This window comes from Empidonax traillii, unplaced genomic scaffold, assembly GCF_003031625.1.
Source record: "Empidonax traillii isolate 1590-97213 ecotype Southwest subspecies unplaced genomic scaffold, ASM303162v1 scaffold6:size4315531, whole genome shotgun sequence".
In the NCBI taxonomy this organism is placed as follows: Eukaryota; Metazoa; Chordata; class Aves; order Passeriformes; family Tyrannidae; genus Empidonax; species Empidonax traillii.
The window spans coordinates 840,830-860,957 of NW_020955199.1; the positions used below are offsets into that span (position 1 = coordinate 840,830).

Consider the following 20,128-nt stretch of genomic DNA (forward strand, 5'->3'; position numbering starts at 1 on the left):
CCCTTGGATTTCACAGTTCATGACATCCAGCCAGGACACTGGGTTCTAGGTGAGGAGCGGAAAGAATTGCTGCTGGTGGCTAAGTGGTGCAGACCATATCAGGTGTTACTGACCACAGAGACAGCAATTAAGACTGCTGAGGACAGGTGGACTCACCATACACAGGTGAAACCTTCTAAAGCACCAGAGGTCTGGACTTCACAACTAGAAGAGAAAGAAGGAAAGTCTAAACTTATACTACACAGAAACCGTGAGTAGAAGCGTGTGTGTTGATTTAGGAAGAAGCTCCTGCATCTACCCACTGGGCATCTACTAAATTTTTACTTACATGGACCTTCCTATCAACAATCAAATGAAGATAAAACTTTTGATCCTGTTTCTTTGTTATCACCTGTGCACTGGTCAAATAGAATGAAACAGATTTTTAGCACTAGGGGAAGAAATTGCAAAAGCTAAATTCAAGGAGGTTCCAAATAGCTGGCCCATAATTCTCAGTAATCCTTTGAGAAATCCACTCATTCTTTCTCCATTTTTGTTTACTTCCTCCTCTAGGGTAAGTATTAAGTTCTCATTGTTTTTTTTTAAATCATCATATACTTTAATTCCCAGACTATTCCCCTGTATATGGTTTAATAAAAAGCGTAAGTGTTTAATACATCCTACAAAACAAATTCCTTTTCCAATTTTCAGGCAATCTTCTATATATGTGTTGGCCACAAATCCAATAGTGTCCTTAAGTGCCCGGTTTCCATTGAACAAGGGACCATTCCAGAGTTCTTCATCTTTTGGGACTTGAAAATAAAGAGTATTTTCCTTTCCTAATGGCCCACCACTATATGCATTTCAGGATCCTTGTTGGGATAATAATATCAAGGAACCCCCATGAACTGATTCATGGAGCGAGAGAGTCCATCTATAATTTAAATCATATAATTTGACTCCAATCTACATTAGAGATTATTGCCAATCAAACAGCTAACGCCTTAGACTTGCTGGCAGACCAAGTAACCCAAATGAGAACTGCCAACTTTCAACATCAAATGGTTTTTGATTATCTGTTAGCAGAGGAAAGGGGGGTATGTGGAAAATTAAATAACTCAAACTGCTGCCTGCAAACCAATGACAATGGAAAAACAGTAAAACAAATTAACAAAAGAAATCTGAAAGTTAGCCAGTGTCCCGGTTGAAACTTAGAAGGGGTAGGGCATAGATATGTTTTCAAGGCTTGCAGTTGGACCAGGAATAGAGAATACTATTCTTTGTTCTTTGCAGGCAAGCTACCTTAATTTTCCTGCCTTTTATGATTCCTTGTCTTATGCAGCTTACTGCGTGTGTGATGAAGCTGATACAATTAGTAGCTACGCCTAATGACCCTGAAATGGCAATTAAAGGACAGAAAATAATGGCTTTGAAAATAGTGCATAAATGAGAATTACCAACTACTCATTCTCAAGAAACTTCAACCTTAGATATTGAAGCAGATCAAAGATTTTAACTCTTTCGTTAACAATTAAAATCAGTTCTTAACAAAATGGCACTCCCTTTTGCAAGACCATAATTTAAAAAAAAAGGGAAGATTATTAGGAATAAGTAGAATGTTCTCGTAAAGTTTGTAGTAGTCACAGTTAGCTTAGTAGTAAGGGATAGAAAAGTTATGTAACTGCCCAGCGCAAGATATTAGAGTGCCCAGAACATGAAGACCAATCAGCAGCAAGGGATAAATATGCAGTAACCTTCACTTTGAAAATGCTGAGGACCCTCAAAGCCCCTAATGAGCATGTAATGGGGGACATGTAGGCCTGTTAGGAAGTCTGTAAACCCTGAGTACCTCAGTCAGTGGAGAAACAGAGAGGGACTTGTGTTTTGGGCAGAGGGGATAAAAGAGACTGCGACCCCCATTCAGTTGAGAGACCCCACCTGGGGGGATTGTCCAAGGAACTCTCCCTTTTATTTGAATGAAAGTCTTAGTTAGCTTCTCTGGCTCGGCTATTTTTGAGGTTCCTGGTACATGGATTTTTCAGAAAACTTATAATCATGACCTTCTTATCCTGAGAAAATGCAAATGCCTACATGTTGTAAGGTCACACTTCAGAAACCAAGCTCTGGATCCTCTTCTTCTCTTCTCCCTACTGCTGCAGGAAGAATTCTTTGCAAATACAACTCAAATTAATACTACTTCAATTTCACTCATGGAGAAAGAGAAGAACACAGAAGAGGCCCTCATCAACGCAGTCAGTTCAACATTGTTTCTCTCCTCAGAGAAGCTAACTGGAACTGTAACTTTCTCATTTAAATAGTACAAGGTTAATAGCAGATAAAATGTATGTGACTAGGCATTATTTCTTATACACTTGAGTGTCCTTCATTCTCTGCCACCAGCTCCAGATAAATCTCAGGACTACAGTGAGGCCTCTTGCACTGCTCTGCAGGAAGATGTTACAAGCCTGAAGTCTCTCACTTGGAATAAAGTAGTGTGTGAAAATTCTCTTAGTACTTTAAAGAAAACCACACCGCCAAATAAGTTTTCTCTTCTAGAGCTGAATTACTATCCTGTGAAATGTCTTATTCATTCTAGTATTAGATTTTTCTGTCTTGTTAAGAACAAACTTCCAGATAATTACCTGAGGATTAACTGCTCTGGTAAGAGTTTGAAAGGATGCCTAAAAACACGGTTCTTCCTACCTTAAACTTTTTTTTTTTTTTTTTTTAATTATGAATCATCCTGGTTTTGAGAACTCTACATTTAATACAACGGATAACACAATACAGGCTACACGGTGTTCAAATACGATGCTGATAAAAAGTAGTAACTGCTGCCAGTCATACGCGTTTCCAATCAGTCCATAAACTTCATCCAAGGTTGACTTACAGAGTTAGCCTGGAGATGTTTTATTAATAGATACAGAAGAGACAAACCAGTTTGCTGGTTTGGAAAAGATTCCACTCTGATCAAAATTAGTGAAAGCTAAGAAGAACTGGATCATGGCAGTTACCTGTATAAATACCTAAAATTGTTACTACACTGTAGAACTTTTTGGAACTATTTTAAGCAATAATAACAACTCAGTTTTTAGACATGCTGACACTTAATGCTACCACCCCTTGCTGAGTTTCTCAGAACATTCCCAAAATCAGGTAAAGGAATTCTCACTAAGGTAAGTGGTTGCTGCTCATGTCAGGGTCTTCTTTTAATGAACAGCTTATACAGATGTTTGTGCATGTGCAGCAATTCTTTCACATCGTTTAAAACTTTTAAAATGGACAAAAAATATCCCTTAAATCAGACTCCTATGTATTATTACAATCCCTCAATTACTGACTGAGCAGAAGACATTTGAAAAACAAGGGGAAAATTACAATCCCTATCACTCTGTAATACTAATAATGATAAAGTCTAAACAAACAGGCAGGTTGGATCATTAACTCATTTCAGCAATGAATGTAAAAGGTGTTACATTCTCTCTGGAATTTTGAATGGTAATAGTCCACACCAATGTTTCCTTCACCTCTGAGCTGTGTAGGATCAGATGTAAAGTATACTCAGTTCTGAAACAAACCCCAACTCCCAAAACAGAACACATTCTAAACTTACCAACTTTTGAGAAAGTACACCAGAATCCCACGCACCTGCCACTTGTCTTTTCCCAACAGAGATCATTCTGCTTCATGCCCTAAACTTAGGCTTTACTTGGACCAGGGCAAACTTTTAATGATTTAGAGTTTTTAAAGAAATGTTTCCTCAACATATAACTGAAGGCCCTCAAAAGCTAGATAAGTGGACACGAGCAAAAAGATTAACTGAAGCTGTAATTTTCTCTTTACCTATGAGTGACATAGTTCTGAAATACCCTGGCCATAAAGAAACATGTAGGTAGAGAAAACAATATGTACTGCAACGTTGTATGCTGTGACTACTGCAGCACTGATTCTGAGCTCGTTTCACTGTATTATATTACTTAAGAAAAGTGAAACCAGAGTCTATGGAGTAAAGCAATTGCACAAATTATGAATTAATAGAAAGTAGAGTCCGAATTTTTAACATAATACACAATTTCTAAACACACAAATGTATAAATCCATAACAAAAAGAAAACATTATTGAAATATTTTGACTTGGTTGTTGGTTTGTTTTTTGTTGTTTGGGTTTGGGTTTTTTTAAAACACACGTTTTTCAGGGAAATTAGGTGTCTCTTAAACATTGCAACAATTTTTTGTGAGTGCTGATTTTTTGACAGGTGTCCCAGCCAGGCTGGTCACTGACTTCGTATCATCTTGATTATCACTTCGTTTTCGCACTTCACTGGAAAAAAAATCACCAAACAAAAAATACACTCAATTATAGTATTTCTATTCATGTTCATTGTTTCATTTCTCCCACTATATCTTACAGAGCTCACCACCATCTGTTGCATGGCTGAAACTACGGAGTTAGTGCACAGAATAACGTCTCATAAGTTTCTAATTTGGGAATCATACGGATATTTCTATGCAACTCATAGTTAGTGATAAAAATACAATTATATCTCATATCTAATAACTCTCCAATGTTGTGATATGCCTTCTCTTTTGAGATATTTTATTTATTTGCTTCAGAATATGTTCATAGCTGAAATTATAAAACCAAATAACTTCTGTTTCAAGCATTCATTTATCTTCAGAACAAAAATGCACATTGTTGGATGTTTTTTATAAATGTGTGCTTAAAATTTGCGCATGTATGAGAGATTACTGATTACAGAACGTCGGCCTTGAAAAATTATACTGTGATAAAAAATTATTTGGAAAGGTAGTGGAAGTGTTATGTTTGGCTAACACATTTTCACAGAAATACTGGGGTGCTAAAGGAATAGATAAAGAATTTCTATCTTCTAGATAATTCAGAGAAAGAGACATTAAGGAAAATATGTGTAATTAGAATAGTCAGTAACAGAACTGAGCATATACTAATTTATGTGAAAGAAAAAATAATTATACATAGAATTATGTACATTTGAAAATAATTTAAGAGGGAATTAAGAAAGTAAATCCATGTACAATTGAAAATCACCAATTAGGTTTTAAAATTATGGGTTCCATAGCTGAGCTCTAATTTGAATATTAACTATTGAAACAGCTTTGTAACATTTGCAAGCAAAAATGTCGCTTGATTAAACTGAGAATAAATCCTGTCTCTCATTTATCTATAACAATTCAACGCAGTGTTCTCTTTAATTTTTTTTTTTGTTTATGTTGGTACAATCTTAAAACCACATGTATAACTTCGTATGTATATTCACATATTACGTCCTTTTTATAAAATATACTCAGCTGTGCTTATTTGAAAAAAAAAAATATATGGTTACCGAGCAAGATGAAGAACTGCTTCTACAATATTAGATCCATCTTTAGCACTTGTTTCACAGAATAGTGCGTTATAAGTCTACGAGTAAAAATAAAATGTTAAGCCAACTAATCTGAAATGGTTCCATATGAACATGTATATTTAATTACAAATGGTTTCCTCAATAACACAAAAAAATGACAACACACATTTAAATGAACAGGATTTCTTCTGGTGCTCTTAATTCTCCAAAATATTCACTTTAGTACTGTGAAAGAAAACAGTAATTGTTTTCTAATTATATCTGTTTAATATTCAGTATAGTCTGAATTAATGAACTGAATAAAAACTATATCATAGTTCTTAACTTCAAACTCAATCTTCTTGTTCACAAAACTGCAAAATATGAAGAGAGTTGCTAGGACAGGTTACTTAATCTAGCTTGTTAGTTACTCAAACTACAGCATCTGATACTCTAGGTTAACCAAAAACATAATTCCATAAATAACAGATATCGTATCTGCTGAAGTTCAATCAATCGTGCAAGCACTAAGAAACTCAAGACTCTTAATATTCTCTATATTTTTCTGCAAAATATAGGATTTGTGCATATAAATACATGCAAAAAAAAACTTTCCACACTTCTATTCATAGTAGAGAATTCTTTTTTTTCTTTCTGCACATGTGGCAGAAATACAAGCTAGTCTCTTGAAGATGAAAACATTCCACTCAAAACCTGGACAGACACAAGCCAGTTGAAAGGCCTCACTAAACAGCTTGCTTCATATTTGAACCAGTAACTTCTCTTTGGCAGCAGAAAAACTCAGTCTCCTAGTCCAGCCACTTTTTTTTTTTTTTACAAGAGAAGACTATCCCAGCCAATAATGAAATTCAGCTTACTAGACACTGAGATGTGATTTAACTCAGCAAACACTACCAAAACAGAATAGTTTTACTGAGAAATATCCATGGATACTTATTACTCAACTTGGACAAATGACCAGAAAATTACTTCTATTTACTAACTTCTTATGTGGTTTTCAGACTAAAGTTCTAAAGACCCTTTTATCCTAAAGAGGTACGCTTTGACCTTACCATAGCCAGCTTTTCTCCATAGTTTACAGGCACACACTTCTGCCCTTGTTCTGTAACAGTTTGACGGAGATCTGCCTTGTTTCCCACCATCATAATTGGAATATTCTCGTGAGTTGCATCCTGCAAAAAGAATTTTATTTCCTTATGCTAGAACACTCAAAATACAAAAAAGTAGTTAACATCATCATGTCACACATTTTTTTCCCAAAAAAAGTCTTGCACACTATAAGAAAAAGTTGACTCATTATGAAAGTTATGCTGCGAACTTTTTATAAACCATCCAATAAGTAAGCAGTCAGCTTAAATATCAGCCTGCAAAGACACGCTTCCATTTTTACAAGCCCTGCTTCCCAACAATTAATTTAATGTGTGTAGTTAATCTAACGGAATTAGTTACTGCATCCAAATGCTATATGACAAAAATCACTGTGGGAAAAGTAACCAACTCCTATACCACAATTTTAAAAAATTGCTTTCAGAAAGTAAACTAAACATTTTGCTTGTCACTTTCCTCCTATTAAACACCTTCAGCACAAAATAAAAACCCTTTGCGTTAAATGTAAATTCACATTCAAATAAAAAACCACGAGTATCGGTTTAAAATGCAAAGAGTCGAAGGAATACTCAAGCCATCCACAAGAAGGTAACTTAAATGGGCACTCATGTTCATTTCCAAAGGAAATGAATGGGAAGAATGTGATTCAACAACAATCTTTTACACAAAGATGAATCATATTGCATGTTAACTGAATATGTCAGGATACATTTAGGACTTCAATGCAGTTTTTACTTCTATGAGAGCCTGCAGTCTGGCTAACTACAATTTACAGATAATAAAATTTTTTAAATAGTAAGTTTAACAATGCACTGAAACACGGCTTATAAACTGTATATACTTAAGGGTATTACCTCAATCATATCCACCCATTCTCTCACGTTAAGAAAGCTTTTTTCACATGTTACATCATATAGTAGTAAGACACCATCTGCTCTTCTGAAGTATGATTTAGCAATACTTCGGAATCTTTAAGAAAAAAAAGATTTGCATAAGACCATATTATCAAAAAATAAATTTAACATCACTGAGAAAGGAGCATTTCTTAATTTCACTACTGAGTACAATTCTCTCCACATTCCAGCTTCTTTTGTAAGTGGTTCTTAAAAACTGCCGATGCAGGTGTACAAATGCTCCTTAAGGATCAAGAGGATTCTGTCCTAAACAACCACCAATATTTTGTATATCAAAACAATCTACAGTGTATCTATCACAGATAATCTTTTTTCAAGTTGTGCCAGGGAGGATTAGATTGTCTTTACTAAATGTCGTTTCTGAAAACGTGGTCTGGCATTGGAATGAGCTGTCCAGGGAAGCAGCAGGATCACCATCCCTGTAAGTGTTCACAAAGGCACATGTGGCTGTGGCTCTTGGGGACACGGTTTAGTGGTGAACACAGCAGTACTAAGTTAACAGCTGGACTCAATATGCTTAGAGGTCTTTTCTAAGCTTAATGGTTCTATGATTCTATGATTCTACGATTCACTTACATACAAATTCCTAAATTGAGGGGGTTGCTTTACCTCCTTTGATAAAAGATAGGACACCAACAAAATTATTCCAGGGATTAACTATCTTCACATTGAACTTTACACAATGTACTTAACCAAGTACACCAACTTTGTATTTACACCGGATATTAAAATATTCTTCACAAATTTATTACATGGAAGGAGAATGATTGGGCCACTACCTCCCTACTTCACATAAGCACTCATTCAGCTAAAAGTAAGCACATACAGCCCAACAGAAATTTTGGTCAATGAACAGATTAAAGTGACTTCCAAGGTGCTAGATTAACCTCTTAATAAGCCCCAAAGGCTGTCGGTAAAGAAGTAATGGCTCTCAAGAAAAGATGACATAGGACTTTGTAGAAACTTTATGTAATAATTTGAAGAATCCTGGATATATATTCAGCAATCTGGGAAGAGACTTATGGCAAAATTCTAAAGTTTTTGGGAAGAAGTTTTCATATCCTAAATACAATCCAAATCAGGACCAGGTTTTTCAAAGAGGAGAAGAAAGGAGAGGAGGGTAAAGGGAAAGGAATCTCTAAGAAAAAGCCTGCTTTAAAATACAAATGTATAAGGACAAAGTAAGCTAAAGACTAAAAGTAGAAAAAAAAGTGCATCTACTCCATCTTTTTGCATTGCAAAAGAGGGACACATGGATTTAATTAATTAATACTGTGGTGAACCTTAACTACTTCCCTCTGTGGAGAAAAAAGATTCCCTCAAACACCACCAAAGCTAACAAAAAAACATTCCACCTGTCTTGGAGTCTCAGCAGAGAAAAATCACATCTCTTTATAGACATTTACATAAGGCCATAGTGACTTGCTGTAGGACCGTACAATTAGTGGATTTTTTTCACCCAGACAAAAAAAGGCAAACTTTTAGAGAAGTGCAAAGGATCACTAACCTCTCCTGCCCCGCTGTATCCCACAGTTGCAGCACTGTGGGTTCTCCATCAACAATTAATCTTTTCATTTGAAAGTCCACACCTGAAAAAAATTATGTGTATAGTCTAACAAAAAAACAATAATCTTTAAAAAAACACAGAAAATTAAAAGTTATACGCTATATACAGTTACTTCAAAATTCATCTCTTTTAATAGGTTATTAGATTTCAATTGTTCACATACAGTACATTGTTGTTCACATAAAGTATGTTCATATACTTTAAAACTGCAGTAATCCCCTGAATGTATCTATCTTTAGAAAAGCATTTCAAAAAACATTTTGCCCAAGTATTTTCCCAGAAGCACTGATACAAATTGCATCCTGAACAGCAAACAAGATATCTCTCTATCTTTTATTTCGTTAAACAGTTTTATCAAAGAAATAAAAAAAAATAATAAAACAGACTTTCTTTCAAATGTCAAGGAGGAAAAAGATAAATTGGAGAAAAAATTCTGGCTCAGAGGCAATAAAACAAATATATAACTATGATTCAATTGGAAGACAAAAATTTAGTCTGCCGCATTGTTAAGACGAGTTTGTTAGTTGACAGCTATAACAGTATACAAAAGATGTCAGTCAGAAATCCCTCTAGCTGTATTCAAACCAAAGCTTCAGTAACACTTTGAAGAAATTGAGACAACAAATATTATGAAAGGATACTATGAAATACTAATGAAACAGGAAAGAGCTGTGAAAACAGGAAAGCAATGAAATATGCAAAAAGGTTCATACAAACACTAAAAGTTCCTTATACTGAAATTCTCTTTTCTGATGCTTTGTGTTGTTCAGAAACAGGCTTTGTAAAGAAAAACTGAATTAGGCTGGTACCCTACAAACCTACAAACAACTGTTAGGCACTGCTAAGCTTTAGTAGCCAATTAGCTCTCCCAGCCTAAGAAGCTGTGTCCGTATACGCAGGTGACCATAGCAAGCAACCACAAATGGAATCTTTTCACCCACTTCTGCAAAACAGCAATGAAATTCACTTAAATATTTTAAAAAGAACAACAACTATACCCAGAGTTGCACTGGTATTGCCTCGAAATTCATTCTTGCAAAGTCTCATAAGGAAACTGGATTTTCCCACTGCTGCATCTCCAGCAAGAACAATCTTGTAAGCCTTCTCTGAACTGGGGTATTTTGGAGTGCATTCGGCTGTATCTGACTGAAAATAAAAATAATCCCTCTATTGCAACTTATATAGAAAGTAGTTTCTGTGTATCACTCTTTTCCCTTTTTCCCCTAAATAACTGATTACCTGGGGAGTGAGGGCAGATATGTATTTCCTTGTTGAAGCAATTGAGCTGCTTCGACTTACTGGTCTTGAGGGCTTCCAGTCTAACACTGCAGTGCTGTTATCAGGACTGTATGCTTCTTCATCCCTGATCTCTGGAACCTGAAAGTACAAATTAGCTCTCTAGTGAGAAAAGTACAGCTTTTTGGAAAGGCACATCCAAGATTCGTTAAAACATTTATTTAAACAGTTTAGATTAAACCGATATGAATGACCAAATAGAGCTGTGCAATTCTAATCAAAATACTGTGATTATTCTGTTCTTATTCAGATTTGCTGTTCACTATAGCCTACATACTGTCCTTAATCATGTTTACATTTTGGCATATATTCTTTCAGTACTCTTTCTGATAGAGCAAATTAATTTCCATATGAAAATTTCAGCTTAAAAAGTTACAATTAAAAAATACTTTATTTCCATGCCTATTTTACAAATATTAAGAATTTACCTACAAGACATTACTCTCTATGATATTACTACTCAAGCTAAACTAAATACAGCACCACTGTAATCAACACTATTCATAGAATAGTCTCCAAAAACAGAGATTACATGTCTCTACTAAACACACAGCAAAGGAGTTGCTTTAAAAAACCCCATGTTCTACTGCGTTTGATACTAGTCTTGATATGTAGTCATCACTAAATCTTTCCATTTTGCTAACAATAAAATGGGCATAACACCTTCTTATATTTTTAAATTTTCTGAGACTTAGCATGTAAGTGAATGTATGCACCAATAGTACTCTTCCATCTCATATATGCTTTTTTCCTTCACTGCCATAGCATACCGAGAGGAAGTGATTGGAAACCTGTTTTACTTCTATAGTGTCTGCTTTTTTATCATTAGAAAATGAGCTCCTCTCTCCAAACTGTTTAACAACCTTAAAAAACCATGTACAGTTCAAAAATAAAGTTACCACCTCACAAATCTACCAAAAAATGTAAAAACAAACATTTTATTTTAAAGAGAACTAAATATTGCATTTTCCAAAACAATTTTACTAATCTTATGTGAATACATATAACCCAAATACTTAGTTTTAACTGCCCTATGGAGAAAGATACACCTTATCTTAAAAACAGGAAACTAATTTTGTCTCCAAACAAAGGTCTTTCTCAGAGAAGGAATAAATCTGGCACTTACATCTGTATCAGAAGCATCACCACCAAAGCCTTCTTGCATACACTGTGGCCTTTGAAAAATCCTTTGATGCCTGTATTCCACTTCTGAATCATACTCATTTGAATCTCTCAGGGTAGACAAACCACTGTCAAAACAGCTCTCAGGTAAGCTGTCAACTTCACAGTTTATCCTTTGCATAGGATCACAAAGGGCTAAAGAATCAAAATCTTCATCTACACAAGATGAATGAGATGATCTAATAGGAAAATATTGGAGGGGAAAAGAATAAGTTACTCCACAATTGTTTTTCCCAACAAAATCTGAGACATTCTGAAACAGCTGATTCTTAGAAACACTGATGTTAAAGACATACGTTAAGCCTATCTTGCCCTTATAAAGAATTTCCTTCTCAATCATATCTCTTAGGATGCTTAATTATTTAATCTATGTTGTTGATGATGACTTCCCATGTTTCAGTATGTCTACTTACTAATTAAAAAAAAACTGTTTAAAAACATTCAGAAAAATTACATACTATGAAGACACCAAAGGCAGAAAATTATAGACAATGGTTTAGCTAATTTTTGGCATTTTCTAAGCCATAAAATAACCTTGACACACCGTGTCTCATTTAAATAATTGCATTTGCTCACAGAGGCACATGCTAATAAGGAACATGAATATAGAAAAGGGAGTAACCAAGCTCAGAAGTCCTTTCTTTTCCCTCACCCCTCCTTCAAAGACTTTTTGGTTTCCATTTTGGATGCTGTAATATATATAAATGCCTTAATGGATGCAGCAATGCCAGTATGGCTTACAGGAAAAAAAGCACTTTTTTTAATGTAAATAAAACTACATAAAAGAAAGATTAATAGAGTGAATCTTAAAATAATCAATCTCACAAAAAAATGTATAATGGCTACAATCATTATTGTGATCCTGCAGCAAGACAGGAACAGGCACAAATTACAGTGAGGTAAAGAAGGTCTTCAGGTCACAGCAGAGAAGACAGAAACAGTCTGGCTTTGCTGCATTGGGAATGGATGTGAGGCACTGAACTGCTAAAACAGAGAAGGTCAGCATCAATACTTGTAACATTAACTTGGTGCCAGAGGGGTTGAGACCTCCCAACATGATGATACAGCACAGCAGAGTACAGTGGGGAGAACACCAAATTATGAAGTAGTTACTGAGTCAAATTCCTGCACGTGGCCAAATGGGGGTGACAGGGGTATCATTGTTCCATGCAATAACACTCAGAACTTTCTAATTTACATCCCTTAAGGCTAAAGAATAATCATGTGAATGAATGTGATCTTTGCTTTAGACCATCAAAGAATACATGCTCTTTGCCTTTATGCACCTACAGGCCTATACCAAATCACTGAATTAAGAAGAGTGTACACTATAACAAAGTTAAGCTTGTCAGGCATTCACTGAAATAAAGGTCTTTAGTAGCAAATTTTCAACCTCACTGAACCATGAATTCAATGCTGGGAATTTCATACATGCTTAAAGTAAGGTAGACCAAGATGTGTGTTACAGATAAAAAAAAGACAAAACACACCTGCACAAATTGCTTCAAATATGTTAGAATGCAAATCAATAGCTCTTAATGCCGATCTGCTGACAGGAGATGAAGTACTGAAAACAAACTGTCTGTCACTTGACACTAAGTCACATCTCTTAAGAGTGAGTTTTATTTCTACTACATAAGCTTTCTTCTAAAGTAGCTTGTATTTCTCACTTTTCTGAAAATGCAAGGATTGCACTCCTTCAGAAAATTATTCAATGTAATGTGCAACTTAGTAGTGGATGCCTTTCAAAATTTGCAGAGGGTCCAAACAAAGAGGAACTGGGAAGAAGAGCAGAAGAAGGAAACAGTTTCCGACAAGCAAAACTTCAGAGTCAGCAAACACATCTCACATAGAGACAGCATCCCTTTCCAAGACTTTTAAATGTAAATGCAAATGTAAGATATAGATTACTAAGAACTCTATCAGAGATCTCTCCAAGGTTTGGAGAACCACTGAAAGAAAAAAGACAAAAAAATCTAACAACTGAGTAAGGACACACATTTTTGCTGGCAGATTTAGTTGCTTTTTTTTTTTAAAAGTGTGAAAGTGTAGCATGGTTTATAGTACTTGAGGTTGGCTCCATTGCACAGTATCTTCAGTGTCTTTGCAATGATCTGAGGAAGGTCTGATCAGTGACATGTATCCAGTAAGTACAAAAATAAATACCTCTGACCATTTGATATTTGCATTTAGATATCTTATTGTTCTGTGACTTTTAGCACACTAATAGCTGAGTACACTCACTGCTCTGGCATGTCACTGTGAGATGAGGGTGTTTTTTCTTTTGAAGAATTAGGCCCTCATTTGTAATAATTTGTACATGGGAAAACAAGACACAGAGGCTGAACATACAACCGAAAACATTTTTTTTTTTAAGTACTGAGTAAGCTAGGTAACAGAGGTCCTCAGAAGATTTTTGTAGCTTCTTGGAGACAAGGAGGGGAGATCAAAAATCAAACTAGAATCAAAACAGTCCAAAACTAACAAGAGGTTGTCTGAACTCTCCATAAATTCACAATTTGCACTGAGAAGAGTTTTCCTGAGCTTTCTGAAGTAATTAAAAAGATTCCTACTGAGTTCAGTATACTTTGGGTGTTATGCTATGGTCCCAAGTTCCTTCTAATTCAGACAAAATTACCTCTTTGTTATTTGACAGCAATTTGTTCTACTATGACAAGTGTGATACCCTAGTCATTTTTAACTTAACAAAAGCAAGCCTGGCTTACCTGTCATACCGTGGATTTGGAGAATGTCCACCATTAAATTTAGGACTGCTTCTAGAATTGGTACTTCCTGGTGAGGTGTTTGCTAACCGCTGCAACAGATACATAACAAATGCAAAAGTTTGATAAACAGAGTGAAAGCATCCAGATTTGTTGTGAAAAAAATGTGCATCATCAAAGTGAGAAATGTGTATTTTATTATGTATTTAACTACTTACATTTAATTAAACCTCATGCTTTATATAGGGATGAGTGTCAAAAGGCCTATTACATATAAAATTTAGGCCCTACAGCTGCCGTAATACTGAACCTACTAACCACATTCAATCACAAAAGACAATGGAAATTCCAAGATTATTTTTTTGACTACACCTGAAGATTCTGAATTGCTAAAGCTTGAGAAGTAATATTTAGAACAAGGCACGTTGACTACTAAATTAAAAATACAATGGAAATGTCACTGGCTGAGCTAGTTTCAGTAGAGCTACCTCTAATAGTTCTTGAGAGAGATAGTGAAGGAAAGGTCTCAACTGATACTAGGTGACAGAGTATTTTGTACATTCTGTCATGCCTCTAAACATTTATTCACTGGAAACAGTTTCTTCTCTGTTCTCTGTAATATGCTCCCTTTTGTTTCAGGGCATGACAGAAGGAAATGGTACCTCTCGTTGCACCTGTAGTGAGTATCTAGTAGCTTGTATCAGCAAAAAAACCACTCATATACCTTGGCACAGAACACTGGAAAAGAGGCAATGACCCTTATCTTCCTCCTTCCTGTCCAGTATTGTCTTTGTGGGCCCATTATTCAGGCCCTAAGCTTATAAAAAAGTTATTTGCTTTACTCATGATGCTCAGTCATTAGCTTTAGAGGTTAGCAGGTTTCACAACAGGAAAATGGCAGTGTAGAGTAGGATTTTCATTATTTTCAAGCCCTCCTTTCTCTGTTTTCGAGGATGTCAGGTTACACCTCTTATAACAGATTCCCATGGAGTTGAAATAGCCCAAAAAGATTTGACTAAGGTCTCTGTCATCAGTAGTCCCTGCTATTTATTTTCCCAGTGCCTGGACAAAAGTTCAGGTTAGATGAATACCTTGCTACTGAGAAAGGGTAGTTTTCTGAAAAAGTGTACTTTCAGTGGTAGGGAACTCAATACAAACACATTTCTTGCACATAGTGCAAGAAAAACCACTGATTTATTCACATCATTAAATACATCTGATCACAGCATAATAAAAAAATAACTACTTTTCAAAGCATCTCAGAAAGCTGTTGTGCTCCAACAAAACCTCATTATTTCACAATGCATTAGTAAAATCTAACAAAATTCAACTACACAAGAGTATTCTCACAGTGAGTCCACTGAATAAAACTCAAATTTTTCTGACACCCACTGAAGTATCAATTTAAATTTGGGTTGTTAATTCTTACACCTTCTAGTATAATGTAACAAATCATAAATACATACCAATGATCTGTTGTACTTGCTGAAACTGTTTTCAAGTGCACTTCTTAAACCATCATTACTGTCATGTAACTTTCTATTAGCTGATCTAATAAGGAAACACAGTTTAACTTGCAGGAGCGCAGAGAAAACTTGAAAACTATGTAACTTATCACAAAGAAATACTGAATAAAGACTTATCAAAAAACCCTTTTTTTTTCTTTTGATAAACACTAAAGAATAACATGAAACCAGAAACATTGACATACACTGAAACAAATCATTATATGTGGAAAAGCCACAGAGAAGTTTAGCCCCCAGTTTAAGACACCCGTTTTCACTTCTGCAGCATGGTCTCTGGTTCGCTGAGTGGAAAAAAATACTGTAAAAATGGTCACCAAAAAAACCCCAAAACCAAAACAAAAACAAAAAAGCAACAAAAACCCACTAGTACAGCCATTTCTGTACAAAGTGACTGACATCTAAATATTGCTGAGGTGACTCTAAGGACAAATGTGATTCATCTACTTGAAAGAATTTTTTTACGATAAGAAATTAAATAAAGATATATAAAAAAAAAATCTATTCATTGTGACACTCCTTGAAAGCAAAAATTTGTGCACCTCTTGTATAATACTCCACACACACAGTACTTTCCAGATAAAAATAAGACAGAAAGTTACTGGAAAAGCGAAGGCAATAAAAAAAAAGGAGCCAGACAATAATTTTTATGATAGCATGGAAAGACTCAAATCTCATTCATCTTATGATAAAGAAATTTATTTGGGCTAAAAAAAGAAAAAAAAATAAATGAGGAGTTTGTGTCTCAGGAACACAGTGGTCTTACTAGCACAGTAACATCTACAACAATTGAGCACAATACCTTCTATGACAATTGAGGTCATTTTAATATTTTCACTGTGTACTTTTTACCAAATCTCAACACACCCTTTTGCATTAAAAATATCTACCCCCACATGCGTTGGGACAAAATTTGATAATAATAAAATGAATTACTAAAAACTTACTGCAGTATTTCAATTTGTCTTTCCAGATTATCTCTATCTTCAGTATACTCACGGATAATTTCTAGGTCTCTGGAAAAAAAAAAGAAAACAAAAAACACCAAGCTTAAACAAAATTATACTTTACAGGATATCCTTTTTTTTTTTAATTTTTATAATACTGATTTTGGTAGAGTTTACATTTATGCTGACACATGTTGAAAGCAGTTTTATGCAAAGATCACTTGGTGACTTAATTAATCTCTGCCATTGTAACTCAACAAAGACTGGGAAAAAAAAAAGTAGTAACTAGAAGAAGCTTTCATTCACTTTACAAAAAAAATGCTTGAGACTGATATGGAAGGCTTCCAAAACTATTCTCCCTAATATTCAAACAGATATTAATCTGAGTGCATGCCATGGAGAAAAAAAATTTGCTGATGCTGCACTCTTATTTCATTTCTAACTGAAGTCCCACTAAAATCAACAGATGTTCTTGCAAAATTATGAGAATTTGCATCATATCCAGAACTTGCTGTTTCAGAAACAAGAAAAGCGAACAGCAGTGATGGCATGGTGTCATATGTGTACCTGTCCTTTATGGCAAATTTAGAAAAACACAACTGCATACATAGCAACTACACCAGAGAGCAGATTTTTTTCCCCAGTGAAAATTACTACGTAAAAGTAACTTACCTCTCAGTGTTCAAAGACTGATCTGCATACTCGCTTTTCAAGCTATCTAATTCACTCCGTAGAAAAGCTATATTTGTCTGCGCTTCTAAAAGATCTTTCTTAAGTTTCTGATTTTCCTTTAAAAAATAAAGATATTAGATGTTAGATGTCATAGTCACCTCCATAAAATATTGATAAATTATAATGATAAAATAAACACTATCAAAATTACATCAAAGTGAAACATACTAAAATCTTGGCAAAGAAGGGGAAAGAAAATGAAAGAACATTGAATCAACAGGGAAGTCACTAAATTAACATGCAAAAACCTTTGAATTTTTATTTTTCATTTCAGTTACACAAAAAGGGGACTATATAGTCTCAAGCCATTTCTAAATGTTATATATAGAATGTGTAAGCATTTATACAGAACAGGTACTCTTCCAACTTAAAGGATCTCACAGACTTATCAATTACTTGAAAAGTTTACTTTGTACCTTACCACTATTAAATGTAAAAAAAATCACAAAAATCAACAAAACCAAACCAAACCAAACCAAAAACCAACCAATCAACCAAAAAAAAAAAAAAAAAACCCAAAAAAACCCACAAAACAAAAACACAAACCCACAAAAATCTGCACTGCAGAGACTAAAATCGAGGCTAGATGATGTTAATGATAATAATCTCTTACCAGGAACATATCATGCATTCTTTTTCTCAGTTCACCCACATCTTCCCTGTGATTTACATTTTTGGATTGCTCCTCCAGCTAGACAGATTAAAAAATGAACAATTAATGTATTTGATTGTTCTGATTCAAAGCACACAAAAACTAATGGAAATCACATTAAGTAAGCCCTGAGAGGTTTTACAGCTACTTAAGTTTTTAAAAGTTAAGAGTTTTGTCATCTGTGCTGCCAGGCAGCACTACTCAAATAATCACTGGTTTTCTAAAAAATTTTTAGATTAATAATTAAAAAATGTTTAATGAGAATTTTGCTCACCTACTTTTTAAAATATGCATAACTAGTGACACAGAAGTCACCAACTGGGAAGATACAAACAGGTGTATTCCCACTAAGTTAAAAAAAATTATAAAAAATTATTACTACCTCAGTTGTGTAGTATTTGTACTACAACCTCTCATGTTTCTTGTAAGAAATTTCTATTTCTATAAATGCTCAAGTTCAATTCAATATAAAGAATAAAAAATATATCCATATTGGTTGCTATAATTCTGCTAAAATTTACAGCAAAAACTAATGTCAAAATTAAGCCCAAATAACAAAATATCCCAAAGCAATCTCATATCTGAGATTTCAGTTTGCCTTACTACTAGGTATCATATTAAAAGATCAGATTGGAGTTGGGTTCTCAGGAGCACTATATTACTGTAAATTACTATATCTGGGTTGCCAGTTTCATTTAAATCTATAAATTATAAATGCTTAGAGGCAATATGTTGGATTATTTCTAAAGTACCAAATACAAGACCAGGTAACTGCAAAGTTAACAACTTGATGGACACTTGATGGACCTAGAAAATTTTTCAACAACAGAATTTGGATAACAGTTACTCCCTTTCCTAACTATTTCAACAAATTACTGAAAATTATCTGCAGTTGCCATTTCCTAATATAAATTAGGTTAAAAAACTTATGATTATCCATCTTGAGGTCAAAATCTTTTAAAACACTTCAAAATCTCACCAGACTTCAACTCACTCACCTTTTTAAGCTTTTTTATTGTCACCTGAAGATCCCCAACTTCAGCATCATACTGGCGCTTCAGCTCATTTAGTGCTTCTTCAGCTTTTCGCTTCTCCTGCAATATTTTCAATTTCATTTGAAGTTGAGATAGGTTTCAAAAGTTTATTAAAAAATTCATTTATTTTGCAAACCACCCTTAAATTAATGTGTCCAATTTTGTCTTTCCATTGTGTCAATTTGTCCCTTCTTCAGGATCCACAGATTTTGATTCTTTAATTGCAGTGGTAAGGTGGAAGCTAAGATATGAGTCAATTCAGTGTTACTCATGTCTCTTGTGCTTAATGTTCCCAATGTCTTAGAAAACAATAAATAAAAAACAACCTGAAAAAAGTGATCAAATTTTATTTGTACATACATCTAAGTGTATAGTGCATATACAGATGAATACATACATCATCATCATCATCATGGCTAGGCTTCGCGAACGAAGATTTGAGAGGGGCTCTACCCACGCTTGCTACAAGCGCGCTGATGGCTAAAAAGGCCAATGCGAGATAGACAAGTCCAGTTGCAGAACGTACAGCAGAAAGACTCCCCAGGTGATATCGACAGGACGCGATTCTTTCTGCATTGTCTTTTCTCCTCGAGAGTGATCCTGCGTGTGTTCTCAAAAGCAGCAGCGGCATTATAGATGGTGTGTCTCCAGGCCTCCCGATTGGAGGCCAGGGTAGACCAATGGTGGTGATCAATATGGCCAAGGCTGAGGGATTGTTTCAGGCAGTCCTTGGATCTCCTCTTCGGGCCTCCTCTCTTGCGGCAGCCAGTGGCAAGTTCCCCATAAGGCACGATCTTAGGGAGGCGATGATCCTGCATCCTGGAGACGTGCCCTGCCCAACGCAGCTGAGTTCTCAGCAGCATGGCCTCAATGCTCGTGACTGCTGCCTGTTCAAGGACAGACATGTTGGTCACATAGTCAGTCCAGTGGATGTTTAGGATTGTAAGGAGGCAGTGCTGATGGAAGCGTTCTAAGAGACGCAAGTGGTGACGGTAAATGACCCATGATTCAGACCCATATAAAAGAGTAGACAGTACAATGGCTCTGTAAACACTGATCTTAGTACTTTTCTTCAGGTGTTTGTTTTG

The 20,128-nt window shown here is 35.1% G+C and overlaps 1 protein-coding gene across 3 annotated transcripts in view; it reads right to left on the reverse strand.

Annotated features, from left to right (window-relative positions):
• Positions 1 to 1,529: 1,529 nt before the first annotated feature.
• The window catches only part of RASEF (RAS and EF-hand domain containing), a 32,691-nt gene continuing 14,092 nt past the window's right edge, over positions 1,530 to 20,128 (reverse strand). Inside the window, exons 4-17 of one of the 3 annotated variants that reach the window (XM_027880219.1) lie at positions 19,005 to 19,100; positions 17,968 to 18,045; positions 17,295 to 17,410; positions 16,623 to 16,691; positions 15,619 to 15,703; positions 14,156 to 14,244; positions 11,374 to 11,608; positions 10,191 to 10,328; positions 9,950 to 10,097; positions 8,892 to 8,973; positions 7,325 to 7,439; positions 6,416 to 6,535; positions 5,343 to 5,419; positions 1,530 to 4,300 (exon numbers count right to left, since the gene is read on the reverse strand). In XM_027880219.1, the coding sequence (XP_027736020.1) occupies positions 4,192 to 4,300; positions 5,343 to 5,419; positions 6,416 to 6,535; positions 7,325 to 7,439; positions 8,892 to 8,973; positions 9,950 to 10,097; positions 10,191 to 10,328; positions 11,374 to 11,608; positions 14,156 to 14,244; positions 15,619 to 15,703; positions 16,623 to 16,691; positions 17,295 to 17,410; positions 17,968 to 18,045; positions 19,005 to 19,100 (1,557 nt within the window). In that variant the 3' untranslated portion in view covers positions 1,530 to 4,191. Of the gene's footprint in view, positions 4,301 to 5,342; positions 5,420 to 5,450; positions 5,589 to 6,415; positions 6,536 to 7,324; positions 7,440 to 8,891; positions 8,974 to 9,949; positions 10,119 to 10,190; positions 10,329 to 11,373; positions 11,609 to 14,155; positions 14,245 to 15,618; positions 15,704 to 16,622; positions 16,692 to 17,294; positions 17,411 to 17,967; positions 18,046 to 19,004; positions 19,101 to 20,128 lie in introns of those variants that run through there. The other 2 variants (XM_027880211.1, XM_027880229.1) reach the window with 2 other exon arrangements.